The 26054-nt window shown below is 37.9% G+C and overlaps 1 protein-coding gene across 5 annotated transcripts in view; it reads right to left on the bottom strand.

The window, feature by feature from the left end:
* Window positions 1-26054, bottom strand: part of SLC9A9 (solute carrier family 9 member A9) — a 182223-nt gene that overhangs the window by 83747 nt on the left and 72422 nt on the right. For 4 of the 5 annotated variants that reach the window (XM_068200782.1, XM_068200781.1, XM_068200779.1 and 1 more), the window contains 2 exons: window positions 25747-25847; window positions 15678-15766 (listed from right to left, as the gene is read on the bottom strand). In XM_068200782.1, the coding sequence (XP_068056883.1) occupies window positions 15678-15766; window positions 25747-25847 (190 nt within the window). The remainder of the gene's footprint in view (window positions 1-15677; window positions 15767-25746; window positions 25848-26054) is intronic. The other variant, XM_068200784.1, reaches the window with a different exon arrangement.

Below are 26054 nucleotides of genomic sequence, written 5' to 3'. Positions count from 1 at the left end.
AATTTTTCTATAACCATAAATTCCCTTCTCTCATCACCCACAGACAACCAACCTCTTTCTCCTCTAAATGAAATTGGCATAAAGTGCTCATACACCACTATTAGTTTTCCCAGGGCTACCAGAAAACCATTTTAATACACACATAGCAATAAGACATTTTTTGTTATAAAACTAAAACCCCCAATTTGTAATGTGGCATTTCTAACTCTCCACAAAGTCTATAAATCTGGTTATACTTCTAATGTAAGAGCTGTAATAAATCACCAATGTCAACACATTGGAGAGTAGAGTGTTAATTACCAGAACACCGGTTCAGAACTAATCCAAGCACTTGGTTTAGGTGTTTAGCTCAGTGAATTACTGAAAATGGTATTTGCTTTGCTTTGGTAATTTCCTCTGTAAATAGTGGTTATTAGAAAAGATTTATAGTAAAACTGATATAATATTTATGTATTTAAAAGCACATCATTCATGAAATATGCTTCACTTTTCTATTGCTCTCAGCTGTTGTAAGGACTAAGAGAGATGTGCAGAAATTCTGTTTTAAGCTGGGACATTGTTCCTGAAAATGCCCCTTGCAGTTCAGTTCTCACTGGCAGAGGAAGGACTTAATCCAGGCTATGTGTATGTTAAGCCTTGCTGTAACCACTGAGTTTATCTTACACCAATGTTTTAATTTTAACTCAAGTGAAAAAAATTATATGATATAAATACTGTATTAGTTTTATCTTTTCAGTGAGATAAGGAAAGCACGATCTTTTTTCCTCTCCTTCCTTTCCTCCTCCCCCACAGTTAAGTTCCAGCCAATTAGAGCAATAAGCTATGCCAGAATGGCTTTTGAAACTTGATTTATTTTCTAGAACTACTTATATTTTCACTGAGTGTTAGAGAGATTTTCTAGGTAAGTAATTAGTACACCTGGAAGATGGAACACAACTAAGTACCAATCTCACCTCCAATGAAAATAGAATTCCTTAAAGGAGCACCAGAAGGAGAAAATGAACATAATCTGTGGCTGGGGAGATGGAAAATGTAAGATTTTTCAAATACTGATATTTTAAGGAACACTTCTCATCTCAAGAGAATAAAGTTTGTATGACAGGACTGGGTAAAAGCAGAATGGCAAACAGCATTCTTTCCTCTTGAGGGAATAACATTAGTATGGAGGTATTGGGTAGAAGCTGAATTACATCCTCAAATTCCTTCCAGCAAAATTCACTGAATTTTAATCATTGATGGCAATACTGCATTCGTTCACTTGATTTAATATTTGCTGAAGGAATGTCATCCACCTCTTGCAGGTACCTGTAGGCCTTCTGTAGTTGTACTCATTTAGCTAAAAACATGGAAAATGCCACCTGTCTGAGGGGTGCAGCCCACAGTGATATATTCTTGCATCAAAACAGGGAGAGTTTCCATACTCCAACAGCAGCTAGGAAGCTAGGATGTAAATTAAGGGAGATCTAAAGGTGGCAGAGCTACTAAAAACCCAAGAATTCAGTGTTAATTGATGGTTATAAAATTTATTTTATTTGAATAATATTATTTAATTAGTTCACAGATATCAAAATAATCCATGAAATCAAGGATATTGATAAATTAATAATTGATGAAAATTGTTTTTCCTTAACTCTTTTGAATTAAAATGCTGTGAGAATTCAAACTACTATAATTTTCCTGAGATCACAGAAACCTTTATTATAGCCTAATTGCTTTATTTTATTTCTTTTCTGATTAGAAGTTTCAAAATTGGGAAAAGGTTTGGATTTGAACCTTTTTCTTGAAATCTTATACAGCTATAATGAATGTACACAGCATAGTGATATAATGCTCATTTCTGAATATGCTTAGATGAAAGAATCAGCAAAAGTAACTCAAATTCATGATAGAATATAAACTTGTTTATGGTGTTAATTTTGATATGCAAGCATATCTGACTCTCAACTTGAAAACACACTAGCAGAGAGAAATTCTTACAGGATCTTTAATGTCCTGGGGAAAAATCCTGGTCTTTTCTATCAGTAGGCTTTGCTACTGAATTAAATGAATTTCACCCCAACGGATTTATGGAAGACACACAATAACTTTCTATTTCCCTACAGATATGGGAGGTTTAAAGGATTCATAAGGCCTAAGAAGTAGGAAAGGAAAAAGATCTAAAAGAAAACAGTAGCACCAAGGGGAAGGAAAGGCCAGAAATATTTTGCATTTCCATGGTATAGCTTACTCCTTCTGGCATAGTCTACTCACCATCACCAAAGTCCAGCTCAGGAGAAGCTGGATAAACTACTGGCACAGAACACACTTCTGACCACCAACAGCAAAGCAAAACTGTTGGCCTCAGATATAAAGGCAAATTCTACTGTCAAAATTATCATAGGTGTTGAATGGCTTTGCTTAAAAAAAGAAGTTTAAACCAAAAGTATTGAAAATGAGGAAGCCAATAAGAATTTGGCATTTAAATTAAATGTTGCTGTCAATCAATTGGATCTAGTTCTAGATCATTAGTTTTGTTAAGTTGCTTAGCAAAGGAGATTTCTGCAAAGTTTTTTTTTTTCCCAAATGTGGTCCAGTTTGTGAGAGAGGGAACATTTTTAGATCAGTATCTCCTTTTCATGCAGCACAAGCAACTTTTGCTACTATACAGCACCTTAAATGGTACCTAATAATATAACCCCAGAATGACCCCTGAATGGAAGCTGCCACCAAAAGAGAAGGGATGGTGCCGTTGTTCCTGCAGCTTGTCAGCCAAGTTCTTTGGTTCACAAACTAGAAACAACCATTTCCAAAGTGCTTATTTATCTTAAATTCCTCAACTGAGATGTTGCAGGCACAGAGGAAGGAGTACCCCAGTGCTCTGTTGTCTCAAGATTAAGTGCTCAGGGACTCCTGCAGTTCAAACTCGCCAAGTTTATTTTAGCAGGACTGGTTTCTGAAAGGATTAAGGAAGGGTTCTGCTCCAGATGGGGCATAATAGAGTGCAGCTGGAAAATTGTTTGAAGGCATATAAAGAACTTTTGACTGGTCAGCAAATAGTGGTAATACTGGAATAGCTGCGTTCAGGCTGGATTTGGACATTTTTGCGAACGTCGATGCCTCTTCCATTCCCTGATGGAGGCAATGATGGTAATGGAAAATGAAGAGGCTGTTAACAGCCTGTGCTGTCCAGGATTAAGCAAGTATTCTTATGAAGCTGAAATCAGACGCTGTGTAGAAGAAAAAGAATAAAAAATGCCAGACAATAACAACATGACTGAAAATGAAGCTTAAGGACATATTCTGAACAACTTGAATGACACTTTCTTGGAATGTTCTTTCTGGGATGGCAAATCAGTGAGCATGCGGAAGTGGGGACATAAACTCAGACTTAAGAGCTATGTGGAATAATGGTTAAAAAAATATGCAAAAGAGAGAAACAACTGGTGGCTTTGCAAAAGCAAACTTCCAGTAACAAAGGAGATTTAGTTGCTTTAAGACATGACTGATCTTCTTCTGATCAAAGAAAAATAGGAATGTTGTCAATGTAATATAGTTATCTTTAAAATGGCAATGAGCTAATAGATCCTTTGCATCTCTGTATTTTTATTAGAATTAGAGGAACTGCTGTTGATATTTCAAAATTAGAACACAAAATCAATCTCATCTTTCCCTTTCATTCCTCTGAAGTTTGTTTTTATTTTTTTCTTTGACCTGCCACCGCAGTCCTAACCTCTTGCAAGCAATTCAATTTCTAACAAGGACAAATGCAATTTATTCTATTTCAATTTGTTGAGAGGAAATATACTCTAATACTAATTACTGAAGTGTGTTCTTAAAAACATTTTCCTTCCTTGCCAAGTTTTGGATGTTGGAAAGAAATTCAGTTAGTCTTTGCCATATTAGGAATTAGTGACTTATATGGGGGTCTTTAATCTATCAGGACTAAGCCCAAAAGGTTCTTATGAAGTCTGTGGGGTCTTTTCTTCCTGACTATGAGATTTCAATTTCACTGCCAATCTGACACCACAGGACAAATACTTGCCCTCTTTGCATCTGTTCTACAGACATGATATTGCAGCTTCTACCTACCAATAGTAATGTTTTACTTCAAAGTTTGTAAAACTGATTATGTGGAAAAATAAAGCTATAGAGCTATAAAATAGGAATTACTCTATTTACCTAAACCAGACAGCAGTATCAGTATTCACATGCATTTTTCTGATGCCATGTTGTTTTCTTTATTCAGGGCCTAATCTAGGATAAAAGAGTTTTTAATAAATAATTTGTCTAGTTTCTGTGCAACATTTACTTGTTCAGGGTCTCCCACATTTACACTGCTTTGTTAATAGAGGCTGGAGGAGAATGGACACAAGGCATTACCAGTTTCTAACCCAGGCAGAGCATCCTCATGCTGAGAATTCTCTTGCTCTGAACAGTGTTGAATAGTATGAGATCCTCATGATATTAAGCTCCTTTTGCTTTTCTTTAAGACCTGTTATTGATAAGTCAACTTTTAACTACATTACCTTGGCAGAATGCCACCATGGAGTTACATTGGGCAGAATTATTTGCAATTACTCTGCAATTCTAATATCAGTATCTGAAGCAGAATACTGAATTAGGATGTTCATTGATCTGCTCTTCTATGTCTATATGTGAGAATTCAGGGAATTCTTTTATTTCATTTCTACAGTCATTTCTAAACAGCTTCCCTGCCTCCTGATGTAGGCTGCTATTCAAGAATTGAGATTAATTTGGACAAGAAGTCTGAGAAATGTGAATAGCAGCTATGCTCTGTGTGTCACACTGTTCCCCTAAGTATTAGAGTACGTGGCTTTTCTCATCTAACAGTCCTTTACACTTAAAGCTGTAATCTAGAGTGCACTATGGAGATGTGATAAATGAGAAATAATTTGACTCCAGCTGAAACAGAAAATGCTAAACTGTTGGAAAAATTATTGCAAAGATTTCCAGTGTTTTCAGGTCTACTAAAATACTTATGGTCTCACTGGTGATGTTTTACTGACATCACCAAAGGGGAAAAAAAAGACAGTAAAACAAGCAGAAATTAAAAATGCTACACTAAGATACACCTTCAACAGTACTTAAATCTGAAAGCTCAGGTGACTATTTCACATATAATTAAGAATCTGTAATGAAAAGGTACTAATGCATCTTAAAAACACCTTCTGTAAGACTCTGTGGGATAGCAGGTGGTGAGACATATCATTGGGCACCTCAGAATAATGCTCTTACGATAAAAATATTCATTACTACATGAGTGTGTGCTTCTGAGGGTGCTGAATGTCTGTTTGGAATTTTCAAATGCTCCTAACTCTTCTCAGGTTCTCTGGAGGCATAGCGTGGTCAATACCTCCTTTAATTTGTGTGACTGAAACTGAATTAAAAGTCAAAAGCTTGAAAAAGTTCCTCAACCTTGTATCCCAGTTCATTATTGTAGGTTAATGAAAGTATAAAGGTACCAAAATATGTGCAAAGATGGGGCACTTATTTGAATCCTAGTCATGACTGAGGCATTTAGCCTGGAAACTTTTGACAAAGGGCATTTTAGCCCTTAATTATGTGCACAGACGGTGCCATGAGGAAGAGAAGAGCTATAGTCAGCTGTTTAGTATGTTTTTCACTGTGCTACCATTTGGTACAAATGTCTCTTTGGAAGGTAGGAAATCCATTAATCATGTAATGGAAACACAGCTGTGCAGTCACTAAAAAGACAGAATGCTGGCAAGGGCTTTAGACTATTATAATGCCTTATTTACATGTATTTATTTTCTGCTTGCAGCTTATTGTGTGAGAATTCTATTACCTACATACTTCTAAAAGTTTTGACCAAAGCTTTTGTGCAGTTCTTACAGCCAATAGGGAACTTTGTAGATAACAACCCTTGAAAGAGAATTGTGAGGAATCAGCATTTGTGCAAAAATCATGTAAGTTAAAAGGGAGAAACATCAGACTGCAAGAACTGGATCTTTGTCAGCAGCAGTTTGGTGCTGTTAGGAATCACACAACAGCTCAGATTCCTCAAGGGCCTCCATTGCCCCAAGGTTCTCTGGGCAGGGCAAAAGCATTGCTATTTAAAACAATATTTAATTGTTTTAAATAGCAAAAGCATTGCTATTTAAAACAATATAAAGTAAAAAAGTAGCAAAGCTCCCAAAGCCTGCAGACTGCTTTGGGTGAGGTCAGTCCCCATCTGCAGCAGAATTCTGGATGCTCTGCAGAGATCCCAGTGTAACCTCTCCAGCCATGCCACAAATAGCATCTTTATTGTGTTTCCAAACACAGGCCTCACAGGAAGAGCAATTATGAACCTGGTGACACATACTCATGCAAGTGTAAGGCAACACAGGGTTCTAATTAAGGTACCTATTACGAACACCCTCAACTTTAAAAACTATTTTAACCTATGTGCTGAACAATTTTACTGCATTCCAATTTAGCAATTTTAGCAATTTTCTGTACTAGGCACAGAAATACAAAACAGACAATTTCTTTTCTAGAGGTTTATTCCATAACTGGAGAATTTATTGATAAATCCTGCATTAAAATAATCTAAAAATCAGCTAACACAACAACATGAAGTGTCAGTGTTTCCAAGCTAGAGAAAATCATTGGCATGGGGACATAACTATATTTTAAGTAAGAGACTGAGTGTTTTTACCTCTGCTGTCATTATATATATTTAGAACTTGCTCATTGGCATAAGCCAAATGTCGTTGAAGTCAAAGGGCTTTGGTTCATTAATATAAAATTCTACGAAATTTTTCCTATATGATTAAGGAAGATTTAAAAGAAGAATCCTACCTTTTTTATCCTTGTCAAAAATTCTCAGATGAGGGAGTTTTGACTGAATATGTTTCAGGGAATTGTTGTAATTATCATCTTTTACAAAACATGAGATTGTATAAGTTATACTTCAAACTAAAGTTAACCATATTTGTTCTAAGTATGGGATGTTGAAGTGCACCCTGCTCTGTTTCAGCACTACATGATGATGTGAGAATATGTTCCCAACCCAGGACTAGATTGATTCTGGTTTGCTTTTTCTCTTTATGCATTCCACAGTTGCTGCTATCAGGGTGGCAATAATTGGGATGGGCTTGATTTCACAGGCTACATACATAGAGACAATTCTCTTCGCAAAACTAGATGTGTTTTACACAAGTGGGGCACAAGGCTGGATATTTGCACAGCTGCAGACTTAAAAACTAGGGATAAGCGCTAACTACCCAAAGCAGGGAGCAGTATCTCAGAGGTCGCTTTCCAAAGCTCTCGTGAGACTGACGGCAGCACAGCAGCGATCGGCACAGCTCTGTAAAGCTGTGTTTGGTTCTGCAGCAGCTCACACAGCCCCAAGCAGTCTGACTCCACTGCACAGAGCAGGACACATGAGAGCCTCATTTGTGATTCAGGGCAGTTCCAGAGGAGCTACGGCACTAGTCTCACTTCGGAAGTTCCTTACACATTTCTCCATATGCTAGTGCAATTTTGGCCTATCTGTTACAATTCCAATTGGTATATGTTAGCTAACTGCTGGCATCTGATACTGTGCTAGAAGAGTAAACTACAACCTTAACAATCCAAGATCTTTATTAATATTTAAAGAAAATGTTTAATGTTTAAACAGATTGTAAAAACTTTAATGAAGCCATTTGGAAACTAGTTTGCATATGGTATTATGTTCCTTAGCCTACCAGCATGAAAAATGACATCATTTTTCAACAAGATGAGCTTCTCTGTAGAAATACTGCTTCATTACAGGTCTGGGTTACTTCAGGGTATGAATTACATTTCAGGGTGTTATTTCCCAGTTTCTGTGCTTAAGCAAAATGAAGGAAAAATTTTTTTCCTTGTTTTTCAAGAGAATTTCTCTTCTTCATAGGTCCAAAGTACTTTTTTTATTCTGTGTGTGTGTGTGTTTAAGACACTAGAATATGATATTCTTCATGAAGTGCTGATGACAAAGGGGCACATGCCTTATGGGAGCTAATGAGGCCAGAGCACATCTGCATATTCTCAGTTAATGAATCACTAATGCAGGTGTACAAAAAGAGAGAAAATGTAAACTACAGAATGAAGTATAGAACTGAATATTCTAACAAGATTTCTGTATCTGGACACCCAATATTTTCAGTATTATAGGTAGGAAAGCAGCTAATTTATTATATAAACCATAAATGATGTAGGTGATTACTGATACACCAGAGTTATAAAGTCTGCTGTTATTGGTTTACTCATAGCAATGCTTTCTAACTGTTTACCATCCATCATGTAGCTCACAGCTGAGAGGAAATAATTTCAGCATTTTCACATAAATTTAAGGGGAGTCACATGTAAAGAAACTGCAGATTAACATTCTTTTAACATGGTGAATTAATCAGGAACATCAGTCAGATAATGAGGGATTTTGTTTAAAAATTCAGATTGAAAGACATGGTAGTATAATTTCTTTTGCAGAAATCAAGATTTTCTTGTGTTGTTATGATTCTTCTTGTTAAACCCATACAGTAAGCAGCTTTAGATTTCTTTATAGCATTACACTGTTCTACAGGGTTCCATAAGATCTTATGGTACATCTGGTCAAACAATGCACCTGGCATGTTTCCCACATTCATCTTTTCCTGCTAAACACAGAAAATAGCTGTGCAGAGAACTGGAATTCATTGTACACTTCCTGTCAATTGCAATGCATTTTAAAGGTAACAATTATTACAAGCACTACGCATGTGGTGCATATTCAATTAGAGAAAAGAAGGCAATTGCTGAATGAGGGCAGGCTGCTTGTGACAGACCCAGGGGCTCTGCAGAGATGTTCTGGCTCTGCAGTCAGAACACAGGGCTCAGCCAGCACATCTGACACTGCTGGAGCTCAGGATGGAGGGAAAACTGGAGCTTAGAAGGGAAAGCACTGGACAAGAATGAGGGTCTGCTGCTCTTCAGGGTATATAGGCTGGAGCTGTAATGATAGCTTAAGTCTAGAGACCTCAGCTTTTGGACTTTTAGAAGAGTAGAAGACTCTGGCTTGTGTTATTTCCAATATAGGTTAGTTATCTCAAAATTAGAAATAGTTTTTACCTAAAGTTTCAGGTATCTGATCCTAATAGCCATAAGATAAATGCTGCATAAACCATTCTTTTTTTAAACTGTGATTACAACCCTTTTATGTATGTATCATTTTCTTCTCTCAAAAAGAAAAAATACCAAAGGCATTGATATGTTCTCCCTGATTGCTTTCAACATCATCAAAATGAAGATTTTTGCTATAGGCCTTGTCTCAAAAAAAAAAAAAAAAAAAAAAATCTGGGTGAAATACCAGAAGACAAGAGCAAGGTTTTTCCCTAATATTAGTAATTTCCAAGGTATTTAAGCAAAACTGGCTAAAACATGGGCAAAACTATGCTAATGCTATTCCAGTACAACAAAATCTTCCCAAATGCTATTTTATTTTCAGAATCTTGTTATCAAAAGGAGTATCTTCTCCAGACCTTTCTATTGAGCCTTGATACTTGGTCACCTGTGCTGTTTCCTGGGCAGCACTGCCTGAAGCCTCAGCCTTTTTATCACTTTTGAGTCTGAACTTGCAGGAGTTCAAGGAGGTTGGAAATAAAGGAATTTTCTTTTGTTCAGCTGCAGAAAGGGAACCATGAGACAGTGCCCATCAGAGCTGACTTTTATGCTCAGTCTCCACTTAAATGGAAAAATGTGCTTCATGCATGCAACCTGTTTAACACTCACCAAGAATTTGTACTTTACTGGATTCTTTAGGCAAAGACCTCTTGTGTATTATTGAAGAGTGCCAGACCTGAATGCCATGCATTAGCCAGAAAGAATTTCCAGTTTACTCTCAGAGGTTTATCAGACAGCCAGCTATATACCTTGGAGGATAATAAACCCCCATTCTGGTATGAAATTTTCCTGTAGGCACTGCGATTGTGGCATGCTGGGAAAACAGATTCCTCCTGCACAGCACAGAGGCAAAGACAGATTAGAATCTGGTACTGGTGGTAACCTTTCTGAGAGATAACTTTCCTCTCAGTCTTTCTCTCTGCCAATTATTTGTGTGGAAATATTTGACCTCTTGCAGTGCCTTAGAGGTCATTTGTCCCTAAGAAAAGTTGCTGAACAAATCACAACTGCTGTCAATTAGGCTGCTCATTTCAAAAGGATGAGAATTATCCTTGTGTATCCTTATGTGTTGTGGTGGTTCTGCCTTGCTAATAATCTAGGGCATTTTATTCTAAGTAGGGTTTTCCTCTGTCTAGAAATACTCTCAATTTTTTTATAAATTAGGAGTTTGAATTATAAGAGCCATTATAACCTGACATTTGTGCGTGTACTTTTTTTCCTAGGAGTATAAACTCATTATCTATATACAGTCCAATGTTTGATAACAGAAAATGGTAGGCATTAACCAGAGATAAATGAATATAGACTGTGTAACATACAAGCAAGCCCAGCTCTCTTTGTTTGGTCTCTTAAACACTCACAAATAGCAGAACCAAAGCCCCAGGGCACACACATGTCCAGTGGGACTGTGGAGGGTTTAAGATAAAGGCACCAAACAATTTAATTTTGTGCTGCAGCTCCCTGTGAAGTTAGAGGGCTGCTTCTCCCAGGTATGAGTGCTGGATATCTGGAGTGGGACCCTCACAAAGCAGATGCAGTTTGGGTGCTGGTAGTGCAGAGTCATCTCTCCCCAGCTGCTCTCCTCCTCTCACAGAAAGATAACAACAGTAGCTGCAGCTCCTGGCATGTGCTTTTAACAACAAACTCAGGAGAAATCGTTCTGCTACTAAAGCAGAATTTGCAGTGCATTATTTATTTTCTTATCAAAAGACAGCTGATGGGAGAATCCTATAAGACAGTATTATGTATCTAGAGAAAAGAGATTTGTTGTTGCAGCGCTGGCTGTAGGTCTGCTTGTAACTGGTTTACAAGACACATAGGCCGGCAGAAAAGCAGTAGAATGTCAAGATCCCAGTGATGGTGCTTCATTTGGATACAGTGACTTCAGTCACCTCTCTGCCTTTAGTCCTGCAATGCTCTTTTTAGTAAACATTGTCTGTTGGCATTCAGGTAACACTCCTTTGATTAATTGATTTCTCCCCCCTTTCAGTTGATTTAGATTCCTCAATTGCCATACTTTACTTTTGCTCTACTGTTTTTCTTTGCTTCTGAAGTGAGTCCCTAATCATGGATGGATCCGCTCCCCAGGGAAGTGGTGGAAATGCCATCCCTGGAAGTGTTCAAAAAATGAGTAGGTGTGGCATGGTGGTATTTGGTTGATGATTGGACTTGATGGTCGTGGAGATCTTTTCCTACATCAATGATTCTGTTATTCTAAGTCTACATTGAGACTATACTATAACATACTAGGGTCAAGGGATTGTAATGATTTGATTTTCAGTTTTTGAGGAAAAAAACCCGTTTTATGACTTTTTTTCAACCTGTTTTGATTAATGTGATTAATTAGAATTAAATTTATATGCTTATAAACACAATTCTTTTACAACAAAGTGTCTTTGCAATGCAGCTTAATTTCTGATCCAGAAATCAGCTGATTGATCCCTAGCCAGTATCCCTGTCGGAAGACAAATAGCTGCATCATCAATGAGCTAGGAATGTTTTGAAAGCTTCATGTATTTTCCAGGCATTTCCAGGAAATATTAGCTGCTTCCCTGCAAAGTGATGACTTTTATTAATCAGAGATAATAATGTCTGCTTTATAGTGGAGAGATTAAAATTTGAAGCAATCAGTACTATGTCCATCAGTGAGCAAAGCCCAAGAGCAGTCTGAACTTTCAGTCTTCCAGTGCAAACTGATCTGCTCAAGCCTCTGAGTGAGACTGTATGTCTTGGTAAAATTACTCACAAGTTAGGCAGCAGTGATCTTTCTCTCATTCTCCTGCCTGTGTTAAACCTTGGAGGTGAAGGGCCACTGAAATCTTAACTTGGAATCTTATGCACACAGCACGCCTGGTGCAGCTGAACAATCAGGCCAGGAGCTCTTGTCTCTAAGGCAGCTTGTTCCCTTAATGGGCTTGCTATCAGGAACACCAAAACAGCAGAGTAACTGTTTAACTCCTCATGTGATTAGAAAGGCTACTACACCTAATTTGAGAAAGCAAACTTCACCAAAAGTTAGACACACCTGTTTCAGAGGTGACCATGAGAACAAGGCTTAGATTGGGGAATGAATGGAGACAGGCAGGGCAGTGTGTGACATGCTCCCTTCTTGGCTGGACATGCTTTCCTGTCTTTTTGTAATTCCCTGGCTCTTCCATAGGTGATGTATTCCAAAATTCCCTTTCCAGAATTTGTAGCTTGCTGACACTATTTTGTGTGTAAAGAGAATTCTTCGTACACTCAAGAAAAGAGAGGTATTGCTCTGCCCTACTCTCATTGTTGCAGCTGTTCCCCGGAATTAAAGGAAAACAACCAAAAAAGATACAACTCATTAGTAAGATGGATAATATTTATGGCCATTAGTCAGTACTCCACCACCAGGAAAATGTGTTGGTCTCAGCTTGGTATTTGAGTGAAAGTGATAGAGGGCAGAGAGAAAAGCAGAGCAAGGAATGTCTTATCTTCCTGTAGAAAACACAGTACTATCCATGAATCCTTTTCTGGAGGTGACCTGTAGGGATTTACACTCTGCCCACTTTTAAAAAAACAGGGATTTCTGTTTATCTCACACCACTCTGCCCAGCCTCTGACTTACTTGTAGCAGAGCAAATCAACCCAGCCCAGCTGTACATCTGAAGCCTAATGTAAAATTGGAGCTGCAGAGTCCCAAGATTTAGAAGTAAGTGTCTGGCTGCAGCATAACGTGAGGGGAGATAGCAGCCGTAAATAATTCTGGAGAAAGCTGCTCAGAATCAAATAGCTTTCGTTCAGATCCCAGCAGTTTCATCTTCTCCTTCACTAAAGATACATTGGATAAATTAAACTTTAAGTGCCTGAAATTCAGGAGCACTCGTGTTAGACCTAACCTTGCTGCCATGGAGGGCAGGGTCAATCTCACTGTTAAATCATGATGGCTGTTGTCAGGTCAATGATGATGACTTCAAATTACTTCCATAAAACATCACCCATGTTAAAAAAATGACAGTAAAAACTCACAGAATGTTTATAAATACTTAATGAAAATTGGGATAATTGAATTGAATGAAAACTATCTAAAGCCTCAGTTTTTACTGATTTTTTAAAAATCTTACTTTTCTTATGAGAGTATTAAAATAATTCATTCATTGAAAAGATTAGTGTTGCTTTATAATTTCAGATGCTTGAAATCTAATATTTCTCTTTCATGGAATCTTAAACAGTGATTGACAGAGTAATAAAGAATACTCGGGGACTAATAATTACATGGCATCCTTTAACAGGCCTTTTTAATAGATGCTCTTAAATTCTAATATAAGAACTGTAGATAAGTTCTCATTTTACATCAGTGACTGAAGAGAAACTTTTAATTTTTTTTAGAGCAAAGGATGATGTATTATGAGAAATGCAGAACTTGGCACCAGGATCAGAAATACCTTCTCTATCACTCTATACTGGATTTTACCATCAAGCTATACAATTTTAAAAGCAAGTAAAAAACGTAAAGAAAATTATGCAAAACAGTAAAGAAAAAGTGTTTGTTTAAAAACAGCTAACACAATTTTGCAATCTGATTTGCAATTTTAAATCTAATTTCCATAGTTTTTGTTAGCTTCAGCTTCAGCCTTAACTCACTGTTTTGTCAATGTACATTACAGTTCAGCACTCCTTTCTGAAAGATCTGTCATATTGTAACATTAGAGAGAGACTGCTTTGGAATAATTCTATAAAAGAACTGAAAAGCCCTTGATTTTGGCCAGTAATGAGTAATAAAAATGACTTAGATTGGGAGCAAAGCCAACTGTCTGAGCAACAATATTCATTGAAGATGCACTGAAGTTACATATGATTATGAGAATGCCAAGTGTGAGCCTTATTAAATTTGCTTGAAGAGAATCCTTGGGAGGAGAGAAAGAAAGAGACAGTGCAGATCTCACTGAAACAGCTGCATATGAAAGGGTAATATTTGGATTAGAAAATAAATTAGAAGTATTCAAAGGAATTCAACAACGTTGGAGCCATATCGTAAAGGAGGCTGAGGATTAAGGGCTTATAGGGAAGAGAAAAACAGAATAGAAAAGTGTGCATCAAACTCATAGCTCCATAGAGAAACACATAATCCCTTTTCTGTGCGTTCAAGGGTAAATTTGGTTTATTTTCACTATTTTGTTTTGCACTTGTTGAATAGGAGGGAATAACAGAGTAAACATGAATAAAACCAGGATGCATTTAAACAAAACATTAATTGATTCTGCAGCTGAAAAGCTTCATAGATAATTAAAAATACCACAACCTTGGCTTTTTATGTCTCTCTCTGAGGCTATGCATCATTAAAACATGCAGATGAATCCCTGAAAAAACCTTCTATTCAAATGATAAGTTATATGCAAGGGGAGTAATGGCATATGTAATTCAGTCTTTCTGCAGAACAGAAAGAATTCTATGGTAGATTTCAATGTCGTTCCCTTACAATACAGTTATCAGAGAAAGGTTAGTTCTCTGCTGGAATACTTTCTGAAAGTATCAGACTCTGCTGCTATAAAGAAATACAATTGAAAAGACTTACCCTGTTCCATAGCTAACACTTTATTATGGGAGTAGTGACCAGAAACTTTTTTGTAATCTAAAATCTGTGAGACTCTAACAGTTGAACTGATACTGTGGCCAGTATTTTTTTTTCCTATCAAGCTGTTTTTGATAGAAAATTGGATTTTTGATTAAGCTGAGATGTGCAAGAAGCGATGAATTTTTCTACGTAAAATTTCCAATGCTCAAAAGAACGAAATTGCTGAAAAAGGTACAAGATTGCATCATGAAAATTATAGTATTGGGCCATAAGTTTCCATTTTATTCTAGGAGATAGATTTCCTACAACCTGGGGGTCTTGGGACATATGAGTCAGTGTTACAAGGGAAGAAAACTGCATTTAAATGACTTCTACCAGGATCTAGGTAGTGGCAGGGTTGTCTAAAATGACTCATGCTGAAAAGTATTTTGAACACTGCAATGCCATAGATCTGAGAAGAGCCTCACATTTTGAAAAGAATTACAATTGTACTACTCACTTCTTCAAACAAAACCCAGGTGATCAAATTTCACATTTTTAAACTCTAAATAACACATTGGAAAGAAAAAAAAATCTCTTTCTAATGATGACAATTTTTAATTAAACCAGAATTAAATAATGTCACTGCTTAAATCTGTGGGGCAGACTGCAGTTTATACAATCCCTTTGCAAAATCTGCAGAGATCCAATGTTTCAGACCACTTCTGTCTTACTAGAGCTCTTTGATTTCCTTAATTTTGAAGCATTTTTGTATGGAAGTTGGTGTAAGCTGTTGTCTCCATATCTGTCTGACATTTCAGGTCTCTTGGGAAGAACAGACACTTACATTTGTATATTTTTTGCTTATCCTGGTAATTGTTACTGTTTTCCTGGCAACTCTCCAGTCTTTTCCCTGATGAAGACATAAGCCTCTTGCTTTTCATTAATGAAATCCCATCCAGCTGTATTCCAGTAACTGTTACTCCTTACATCAGTGCAAGACACGAGGTCAGTTATTTCCATGTCCTACCTGTTTAGTCCTCATTTTGGAATCTGGTGACAGATTGTTGTAGGTGTAATGGGCCTGTGTGACTCCACAGAAAAGGACAGCAACAATACCTGAAGTTCAAAGAAAAAACAGAGTTAGCTGTTCTGTTTCCTTACTTAGGCTTGCAAAATGCTACATAAAAAAAAACAAATCAGTCTGTTAACAACGTTTTATAACAAAAGAAATTTGAGATATGTGTTCTAAGGACAATGATGCTTTCATAGCATTTCCATTGTTGTGTATTTGGAAATTCAAAGGCTGTAGAAAATTTCTTTCAATTAATACATGGTATGATCCAACCATAATTTGTCAGTAATTGTAAGTGTAGGACTAACATAATCATAATATGTAGGGATTTTGACTATTTGAGAGAATTTGGCAGGGGCTGAATAGGAAAGGAAAAGAAAAAAATGTTACATTTTAATGGTTTGAGACCACTTAGGTACAGAGTGACTGCAACGGGGTAAAATAATTTCAGTCTGTGCCTGATTGTATCTTATCACAAGCAGTGTGTATCAATGTCAAGGTGAACAACAACACATTGTTTAAAAGTGATGCTCTGGCAGGTGCAAGCTGTGCTGCCCAGAACAGCAGGTCAGTGACTGTGGACACGTGGCAGCAGTTATAGTCCCAGCTGGTGGAAGGTCTGGAGGGGCAAGGAAGCAGGATTGTCAGGAATAATAATAACTAATTTGTTTTATATGGATATTTTTCAGTACTGCCTTGGCCATGGTCGTAACTCACTAGAATCACAGAGTAACATCATTGTAGTGCAGTATTGTAATTAAAGAAGCTGAAAAGATTGTGAGGTCTGGACACAGATAATGCAGGAGGAAAGCACATAGGGAGAAAACAGAAAACCAAAAATAGTGTTCACCAGCAGCCATGTGTAAATGCCCATGGAGGAAGAAAGCTCTGTCTTTTTCTTAAACTTGGGGCATGTCTACATAGATAATTATTTACACAACAGCTCAGGGCTTTCTTGTGTCCACTCTGATCATTGTTCCCCGAAACCCTGCACGTTCCCCAGGCACGTGGGACTGAGCACAGAGCCAGCAGTGGGACTGCTGTGTGCCATCTCTGTGCTCACATGCACACAATTGTCACCCTCCACCCAAGTGCTTCAGCCCTTGTGCCTTTCAGCCCTGCTCCTCACTGCCTCCCGTGCAGGAGCTGCAGCATGCCCTGATCAGCCTGTTAGTTCTGCCTCCTCATGGGCTGCTCTGCACACTGCTAGATAATTTTCAGCTCACAGGCTGCTCACATGTACTGGCATCATACTGATGAGTCTGAGACAAAGCAAGCAGAAAGATGCCTGTCCAGTTTAGGCACTATTCATCCTTGTGATGTGATTGTGCTACAGCTTTCTAGGCATTTATGGGGTTAAACAAGCATGAACTGAAACATATAAACCAGTTCCTCTGGAGGCAAAGAGCATGAAGTGGAATGGTGAAAAGAATCTCTGTTCCCCCAGTCCTGGGCTGGAAATGGGATAAAGCTCCCTCCATCTTCTCCAGGATGGTGGCTCTCCTGACTTTAGGGCGAGAAGGGGCTCACTAAGGGGGCAGAGTCTGCAGCACTGCACCTCTAGCTCAGCAAACCCAATACAAACAATCTGCTACTTCAAAAGCATCAACTGGGGCAGGCCAGGCTTCAGAATCCCTGGAAAATGGATAGGAACAGACTGAGTGTCAGTTGCCTCAAGCACTGGTGCCTTGACAGGTTCTTTAACAGGCTTATTCAAATCTCTAAATGTTTGAATTTTAGCAGCAAGAGGGCCCTTGAGGTAGGTGAAATATCCTCCTGAACCACAGCACAGAAAAGGAAACAAATCAAAGTAATAATTTAGACAATGCTGAAACTATTTCATTTGGAGGAGACTGTGCGGGATCTGTGGATTCTCATGTATCAGTTAAATTAATCATTACCTTACCATGTTTTTCTTTAGACCCTCTTTATATTGTTAACCAAGCAAATATTGGCAAAAAATATCCAATTTTCTTGCAAGCCCCTCTCTTTTCTTCTGGGAAGAACTGAGGCCATTAATTTGTCTTTGATGGAAGAAAAAATATGGAGTAAATACTTCTGATTTGATTTGGCACAAGGAATAACTGTCATCAGAAGGAAAACAAGGAAACAAATATATGTTTTTCCCCACAAACCACTTCAGACATTTTGTTTGCTTCTGGGTTCTCTTTATATTTTAAATTTACCTGTACTGCTTCTACAGAACACTTACTCTTTAGACAAGAGAAATTCCACTGAACTTTTAGTGTGTCTTTGTGGTTTTTTTTATATTTACTTTCTTAAGTCTGTTTTGATTTTTTTTCTACCTACACTAAGACTTTTCTTCATGATCAGTAATGTGGGGTGTGGTGAGATTGTCACTGCTGACATACATTCCAGGAAGTTTATATTTTTGTGAGGTCTAATTGCTCTCTTAAATGTGTCTAATTATTTTTTCTCCGTAACTGTATTTGATTGTGCAGAACTGATCTGGGGAGTTTAAAACTCTCAAGGCATTAATAATATGCACTAGGATGCTCAAACAATGACATTTCAGTTAAAAATACAGCCAGACAGTAATGTTGCTAAGTATCACTAGCTCCAGGCTCAGTAACTGAAACAGAGATAAGAGTTTCTGATGCAGTTTCTTCTCTATTAATCATCAGGATGTCAAGTCTTGCATTTTTAAAATTGACTATTAAATTCAGCTGTGATTATAAACTGGTTTTGACTGCTAAGAAACTGTTAATTATGGGTACTGAGAAAACCGAGAGAGTGTCATGAAGAATAAAATGGCTTAAATCTGATTTTGCAATAAGAATAAATGAACTGAACCATGCAATTATGCAAGTGCAGAAACCAGATACCCTGTTTCCAGGGAAGACTGGAGGAATGCAGTGGAATATTTCAATTGCTACAATTGAAAGCTTAATACCTACCAGCCATGACTCTCAGAATGAATAGTTCGTTAAAAGGCTTGGAGAAAATTGTGATGAATATCCATAAAAATGATTACTCGAGAGTAATGACCAATTACATGTTAACTGAAAAGGAAAGAGAAGTACCTAAAGAGGCAAACACACAACTCTTCAGTTATAAGGAAAAGGCAATCTGGATTTCTTTGTAGCGCTATTTAAGCTGGATTTTGAAGTTAGCTGGGTAGCAAAATACTGTATGAACAGAGTGTGGCACAGAATGAGGTTGTTTTTGTGGGCTTGCTTTCACAGAGGTAAGGTAAGAGGTGAGAGCAAATATGGCAGTACTGGAGCAGTAAACAGAAAGTATCCATTAGATGCAGGGAGGCAGATAAAGCAAGGTGGCTCTTCTACTTGTCCTCAGTTTCAGGCTGTTGGAGACAGCTCAGTCACTCATTACTTGTTCAGGTGGCAAAATTAGCAATTACTGAGACAGTACTACAATTGCAGAACAAAATGCTAACTTAAAGTAAGCAGAGAATGTTTTGAGTTGAAATAGGTGGTAAGTTGTTAAGTGAAATACAGCTCATTGTGTTTATTAACAGATTACTGACATTTTTCTCTTAATATAAAAGATGAGACACTTCTCAGAAAAAATGCTTATATCACTAGTAGATTTTCAGCTACAGATCAAGCTCTTTTTTTTAGAAATAAAAACCTTACCATTTTATTTGATTTTTTTTGTAACAGAGAAATTGAGACAGCTTGTTACCTGTTAATACATCTAGAGAACTTATTCTTACATTAGTTTTTACAAATGTAAGGAGTTGAAATGGTTGTTGAGTCTAAAGCTAGTAATATAAAAATATAGCAACTATATAGGAACTTGTACATTTAATAGTAATTTCCTGATGGTGTGAAACTTAAAATTATAGTGTGAGGATAAATTTACAAGTGCTAATCTGAAAAAAGCTCCTATATTGTCACTAAAAGACAAAATCTTCTTTTACATCATTTCACAAACATGCAAAAAGGAATGTCAGGGAAGAGCAGCATGTGCAATGTTCTTTTAAGACAAACATGGAAGTAAGTGGCCACAATCAAAACCTGAGAATTTGCTAATTTGAGAGATTAAAAGACATTTTTCTCCAGCTGTGAGGTCTTTTGGTGGTAAAAAAGGGAATTTAGAAAAAGAAATCCCCCAAACCACTACCTTCTGGGGGAGCAAAGGAGTAGATAAAAAGTATAACTTCATTTCAAAAGACTTGTAAGCAAACTGAGCAGTTTTCATCCCAACTTTGAAGGTTTCCAGGGCTTCTGGGATGCCTCTCTAAAGATGCACAACATCCTGAAATCTCTCAGTAAAGCAGCAGGAAGTGGTCTTTCATCAGAGGTGGGGAAATGCGTGGAAAAAGGAACAATGAAAATTGGGTAAAAGAGAAATTATTTAAATCACATAACATTTACTTTGGAGTCATCTTTATGTCAGAATCTCCACAGCATCTCTTGGGATGCAGCTGAATGTGTGAGAGGCAGGAAATGAGACTCTCTGCCTCAAACTGCTGCGGCAATAGGGCCATACACCCAGTGGCAAGTCTCCCTATCCAGGCTGTTTTCACTGGGGGTATGAAGTGTGACTAATCATTTTCTTGATACTAAAGAAAAGATTTAAGGCTTCTGACACCAGACCTGCACCAGTGCAGAATCAAAGCTCTTGCTTTGTTCATGAGGCTTTTATCTCTGGAGTTGTCTGAGGCTGATTTTATGTTGAAGTGACAGAAAGCAACAAAAGATGGAGCTGAGGGGATTTTTTAGGCCCTCATCTGAGGACTGTTCATTGGTATTGCACCTGGCTGCTTCAAGTGAGACCTGGGCTTCAGTGTTGTACTTTGAATTGCTGAATTCAGTTTACACTGGAACTCCTATGGTGACATATAACAGCTTTTATTCTGGCCATGCTAAGAGTGCTTACCCTGTTAATCCTGAACCTCTGCACTAGCAGTAAGACCTCACTATCCACACTTTATGCAACCGATCTTTGGTGTCAGATTAATGCCTTGCTGGAATATGTACTTTTCTCTAAAACATACACATTTCTCTTTTTTCCCTACTGCCTTAGAAGACTGTACCTACAGCAGCCCCTAAATTAGGCAGACCCATGCCCTGGCTCCAGTAAGGGATTTGCAGCAGACCAGCTCAGTTGTCATCTGTCTCTGCACAGTAGGGCAAATGGCATCTTCCTACCTATTGTTTTCCTAATTAGGCTTAGATTTCATCCTGTGCTCCTGGGAGAGGCACAAGTAGAGCTTACAAGAGTTGTGGTCTCTTTCCTTTTGACCTGGAAGCCAAAGTGTCCTTTCTCCCTTCTCACTGGCAGGAGTCTGCCTACTCTGCATGACACAGCATGGCACATTACTAATGAATCAAGAAAAGAAAACCCCACAGTTTAGAACTGAAAGCCCAGAATATCTTCCTTGTACAGAATAAAGCCAGCTCAGTGAACTAATGCACATCAGGCATCAAACTGCCTTGGGCTCACAGTGCTCAGAACTGCAGACAGAAATGTTTTGGTAGATCCCTTCTGAGAGTGTCTACAAGAAGACCTGCTCACAACATTTTAGAAAAGCAATGGGGTAGATGACAGATTCTAGACAAATCACAGCAAACAGATAGGAGAAGTGAACAGCATGAGCATAAATGCACTTTCTCAGCAGTATTAAAGAAAATGAAGTTGGTGACATTCACACTTGCTATGTCCTAAATAGAAAAGCAGCACAAAATTGCCCCAGTGAGAGACCAGATCTTTGGACTCATCCTGGCTACCTCATTCATAATAGGCTGCTTATTTATTTTTGGAGGAAAAGCTTTCCTGCTAGGTAGACTCTGCTCTCCTATGAGCCCCTGAATAAGAAGGCGGGTGTCACGAGGGCAGAAACATCACAAAATGTCCAGACAAGAATTGCTGAAGGTGATGAAGCAGCAGTAATTTATTATCACAAGCTGTTTGGCTTTATAATGATCAGAAATCAAAGAGCTCTGAAAACCAGTAAAGGAACAAAAAATTGCACTCTTCAACAAATTTTTCCTTCAAGGTCTATTGTCTTTTTTTGTCTTCATAATGCAGGTCTTTCCTGTGTAAAAATCAGAGGAGCTTGGCTGCAATTTTGATGCCTTTACACTGAGTCACTGTGTGACTTTGAAGTATGCATCAAATGAGCCCATACATACAAGTCAATTCCCATACATGTGCTTGAATGTATTTCTGCAGGTAAATTAATCTCTTTTTATTTGAATATCTGGTCACTTCAAACAGCTGTAGATAGAGAAGGTCCAAGTGAGATGACCATTAAATGCCCACGTACATCATGGGACCTTTCTCAGACAGAGTGATCATTCAAAATTTAGGAAATGTTGTTAATTATAAAACAAGATAACAAGCAATTAATAAATGCAAGATGTACTTTCCTAATTTATTTCAACAAGTGTTTAATTTACATTATTTATGATTTTTTTTCATAGCCTACTAGTAAATACTATGTAATGAACTTTGCAAATGCAAACATCTCTATTAACACTGACCTTACTCTAGTATTCTGCTATTACAGCTTTGTTTAGCAGTCAGGAATGATATACTCCAGGGCAAATGAGAAAATGCACAAATTAGATTCTACTGTATAAGAATCAATTTATCATGCATGTGTCACAGCTTGATGATACAGCTATAAGATTAATAACCATAACATTAATTTATAATTTCCAGTTCCCAGTATAACAATAATTGTGTAGTCATCCCAGATTTTTATTTTGATTTGCTGGTTTGATCACATCTATTTTTCAGCCAGGGTCAGGCCCATATATTGTGTGTTGTATATCATGGGATATCTTGTGGCAGAGGAATGAAATATTTTCTAAAATATTGACCTGTACTATTTTCCATTTACATTTTATTTTAGAAATCTGCAAGCTAAACAAGTGAGCCCTACCACCTGCTTTACCCACTAAAAACCAGTATAGCCCATTAATTCTAAATTATCAAATACTTCAATATTACACTTCAAAAAGCTCAGGATGATTGAAGGACTACTGTGGAAAACATTATAAGCATAAAATTATTTTGCAATTGCATTACTTTATAGCTAAAGGGAAGTACTAGTCTTTGAAGTTCATTTAGAAGGAATGAACAGAGAAAACACAATATCCAAGGAAAATGAAGATGAATATAGGCATAAACGTCTAATGGAACCAGTTACTTTTTGAAGCATGTCAACACTAGGAGTGTGGTGCATTGAATGCAGTGGTGCAGCTGTGCCATTGCTGCAGGGAGGCTCTCTGCATTCCCACAGCTGCTTGCAAGGACAGGCACGGGGCTGTAAAACCAGAACCTGCATGCACTGGGACAAAGGGCAAAGCAAGAAAGCTGGGAAAGACTGGAAAAGATGGAGTGTGGAGTAAGAGCTGAGTGTGTCCTGAAGCACGACTGCCTTTTCCTGGGCTCCCCCTGCCTGCTGCAGCAGGTGCCTGTGTGTGCCCACCTGTGTGGGCACTGCACACAGCTGCATTGCACAGATTTCCTCAGCATGGCTATGAGAAATCGGAGCTGAACCAAAGCCTGGCGAAAATTTCTTAACCAACAGAGTATTTCTGCTGCTGAGCTTGGAGTTTAAAATAGTATTTTGAAAGGAGGAGAGTTAGAACTGTTTCAGAGAAAACTGAGAGAAGACAAAAGCAACATCAAAATTGGTTAAGCCAGACAACTAATGGGTAATGTCAGCACAGTATTAATAAAGTAAATGCATTTATAAAACACAGCTTTGAACTTCTGAAGCCACAAGAAAGGCTCCATGATTTTTTCTGTAATAACAGCTTCTGACAAAAGCCTTTTACAGAAATTAAGTGACAAAGTTTCAACTGATAAAAGTTTCAAGATTAAAATTTGCCTTCTCACAACAGTAATTAAATAATTTCCACCTGAAACTCAGAACCCATGGAAAAATACCCATGAAAAATGCTAGGGATAGACCTAAAAATGCTTGATACTTTTTATTGGAATATATGTTTTGGTGAATTAATTATCTTTCCTCCACCAGTTCTTTTTTTTTAATAAGAACTAGTTAAATTTCCAAACAGTTTTCTATTTTTTCCCTTAAATTGAAACTTTACTTTGGTTCCACTCTTTTCCTCTGTCTCTGTCTTTTTAAAATTCCTTACCATGGCTACCACCACCATCTGTGGTGTTCAATAATTAAGTCTTTTATTTCAGATATTTTATATATTACAGCAGAAAAGAGCAATGAAACACTCTTCAGGGTAACTACCAGGAGAGACTCTGCTGTCCATCATCACGACTGCAGCATGCAAAAAGGACATATGCCAATTATTTTTGTCTGGACATAGAGTCTGTTCCTATGCCTGAGAAATGGAAATTACCTTTGGTGCAGCACCTGAGGCTCTGAAAGATATTAGTGTTTCCTTTACAAATATACTTTTTGTGTGTAATGTATAATCAATTGTTCAGTTGCTGAAACATAGCATCCTTGTGCTCTGTGAGGAATGCATTTTCAAACAGTCCTTACTTGGAAGTCACTGGATTAGGAAATCAGTACCTCCAGTAGCAGGCAAGTGATCAACAGTCCTCCTTCTCTGCTTGCATTTTTCTGCAGTATTCACACTTTTAAGAGCTTGATGAGTCTAACCCCAGGCAGCAGCTCAGACTCTCACAGCTGCTCACTCCCTCTCTCCCTCCTCCTTGGTGGGATGGGTAAGAGTGAGAAACCTTCTTCCTCCAGCTTCTCTTGCTCTGGGATGGCTCAGCTGGGGTCAGCTGTCCTGGCACCCTCAGCCCCTTTGCTGGTGGGCTGAGGAGCAGAAAACCCCTTGGCCCTGTGTAAGTGCTTCTCAGTGATACCTGAAATATCCCTGAATTACCAGGGCTGTTTCCAGCAGCTACTGTGAAGAAAATTAATGCTACCCTTGCCCAAACCAGTACAGAGCTGTTAAGAGACAAAATGGACTTTCATTCCACCTGGTATCTGATTTTCTTGATATAATGGAATACCACCCTTTTGTTCAGTTCATGTACCACTGTTTTTATGCATTGGCCTGAAGAATTTGGCAGAAAACAGGATGCAAAGTGGTATAATTAGTAAGACATGCAGATGTTAATACCCACTCAGAAATAGTTTGATTATGTGGCTGATACTAGAAAAGTAACATGCTGGCTCCAGAGAACTCAATAAAAATATAACTGTTGCCTTCAAAAGGCTTTGAACAATTTTGCAAACAAACCAGTGTGGGCTGCAATACCACTCCATTAAGCATTTTTCTTCTCCTGATTTTCCCTGACATTAATTAGAGCACCAGATTTCAGAGGTGACAACCTCAAGAGCATTAAAACAATCAAGGTCATAGAAACTTAGTTCTTTTGAATCACACTATACAATAGGTTGCTGTGTAGGTAACTATATCCATTTACACATTTTGCCTAAACTTCTGTGTACCCTTTAATGGAGGCCCTGGTACATAATTGACTGTGATTGCACAATTTCTTTCCTGGCATTAATGAAGAAACAATGGGATCACACATCTTTCTACCTGTCACTTGGACATGGCTATGCCAAAATGTCCATGTAGGTGCACTGAACAAGATGACTTTTTCTTTTTTGTAATTATAAAGGTGGATACAACCCACTGGCCCTGTTCTTGGTTTACTATTGATAATTGGTCTCAATTATTGATAATTGAGAAAAACGAGAAGGGCCCAGGATATGGAGTGTGTGCAGAGGAGCACAGAGTGGTAATCACAAGGCACTGCCTATTTCCTTCCTTGTACTTACTGTTATCTTTGGTCCCGAAGCTGGCCAGAAAATAGGGGGATTAATAGAGGGACTAATAGGGATGGGATAATGCAGGGAAGAAAGACTGAGGGCTTGAGCCTGATCTATTATGTCTTTGTCTGGAAGAATTATTCAATGTCACTGCAGAATTGTTCTTAAAGATGAAACAATCTTCAATATAGCAACAGGCTTTTAGAAGCTTTATACAGGATGTCATGCCTAAAATAAACCATGCATTTTACCCACACTAGAGGCATATTATGAAATTGCTTTTATTTAATTAAATGCAATACTTACCTGTAAGCCCAGCAGCTTCTGCTGATAAGAAGGCACTCCACGATAGGAGGAAAAACAGACCTGTCTCCAACATAGGAAACTCACACAGCTTTGTGAATTTTGTCAAGTGCTAAAAGATTACTAAGGAAAAATAAAAACCCAACTGTTTTGTAAACTGAAATTACCCCTAATCTGAGAAAAGATGAAAGAAAGAAAGCTCCCACCGTACTCATCTATACATGTTGAATTTGGGAAGAACTGCACAGCTTCTAACTTATCTCAAGGAGGAAAATCCAGAACAGATTTTAAAGTCAGCTATTTTAAGTACT

The sequence above is a fragment of the Anomalospiza imberbis genome, chromosome 10, assembly GCF_031753505.1.
Source record: "Anomalospiza imberbis isolate Cuckoo-Finch-1a 21T00152 chromosome 10, ASM3175350v1, whole genome shotgun sequence".
In the NCBI taxonomy this organism is placed as follows: Eukaryota; Metazoa; Chordata; class Aves; order Passeriformes; family Viduidae; genus Anomalospiza; species Anomalospiza imberbis.
The sequence above is the reverse complement of the archived record's forward strand: the minus strand, read 5'-3'. Positions and strand labels throughout refer to the sequence as shown.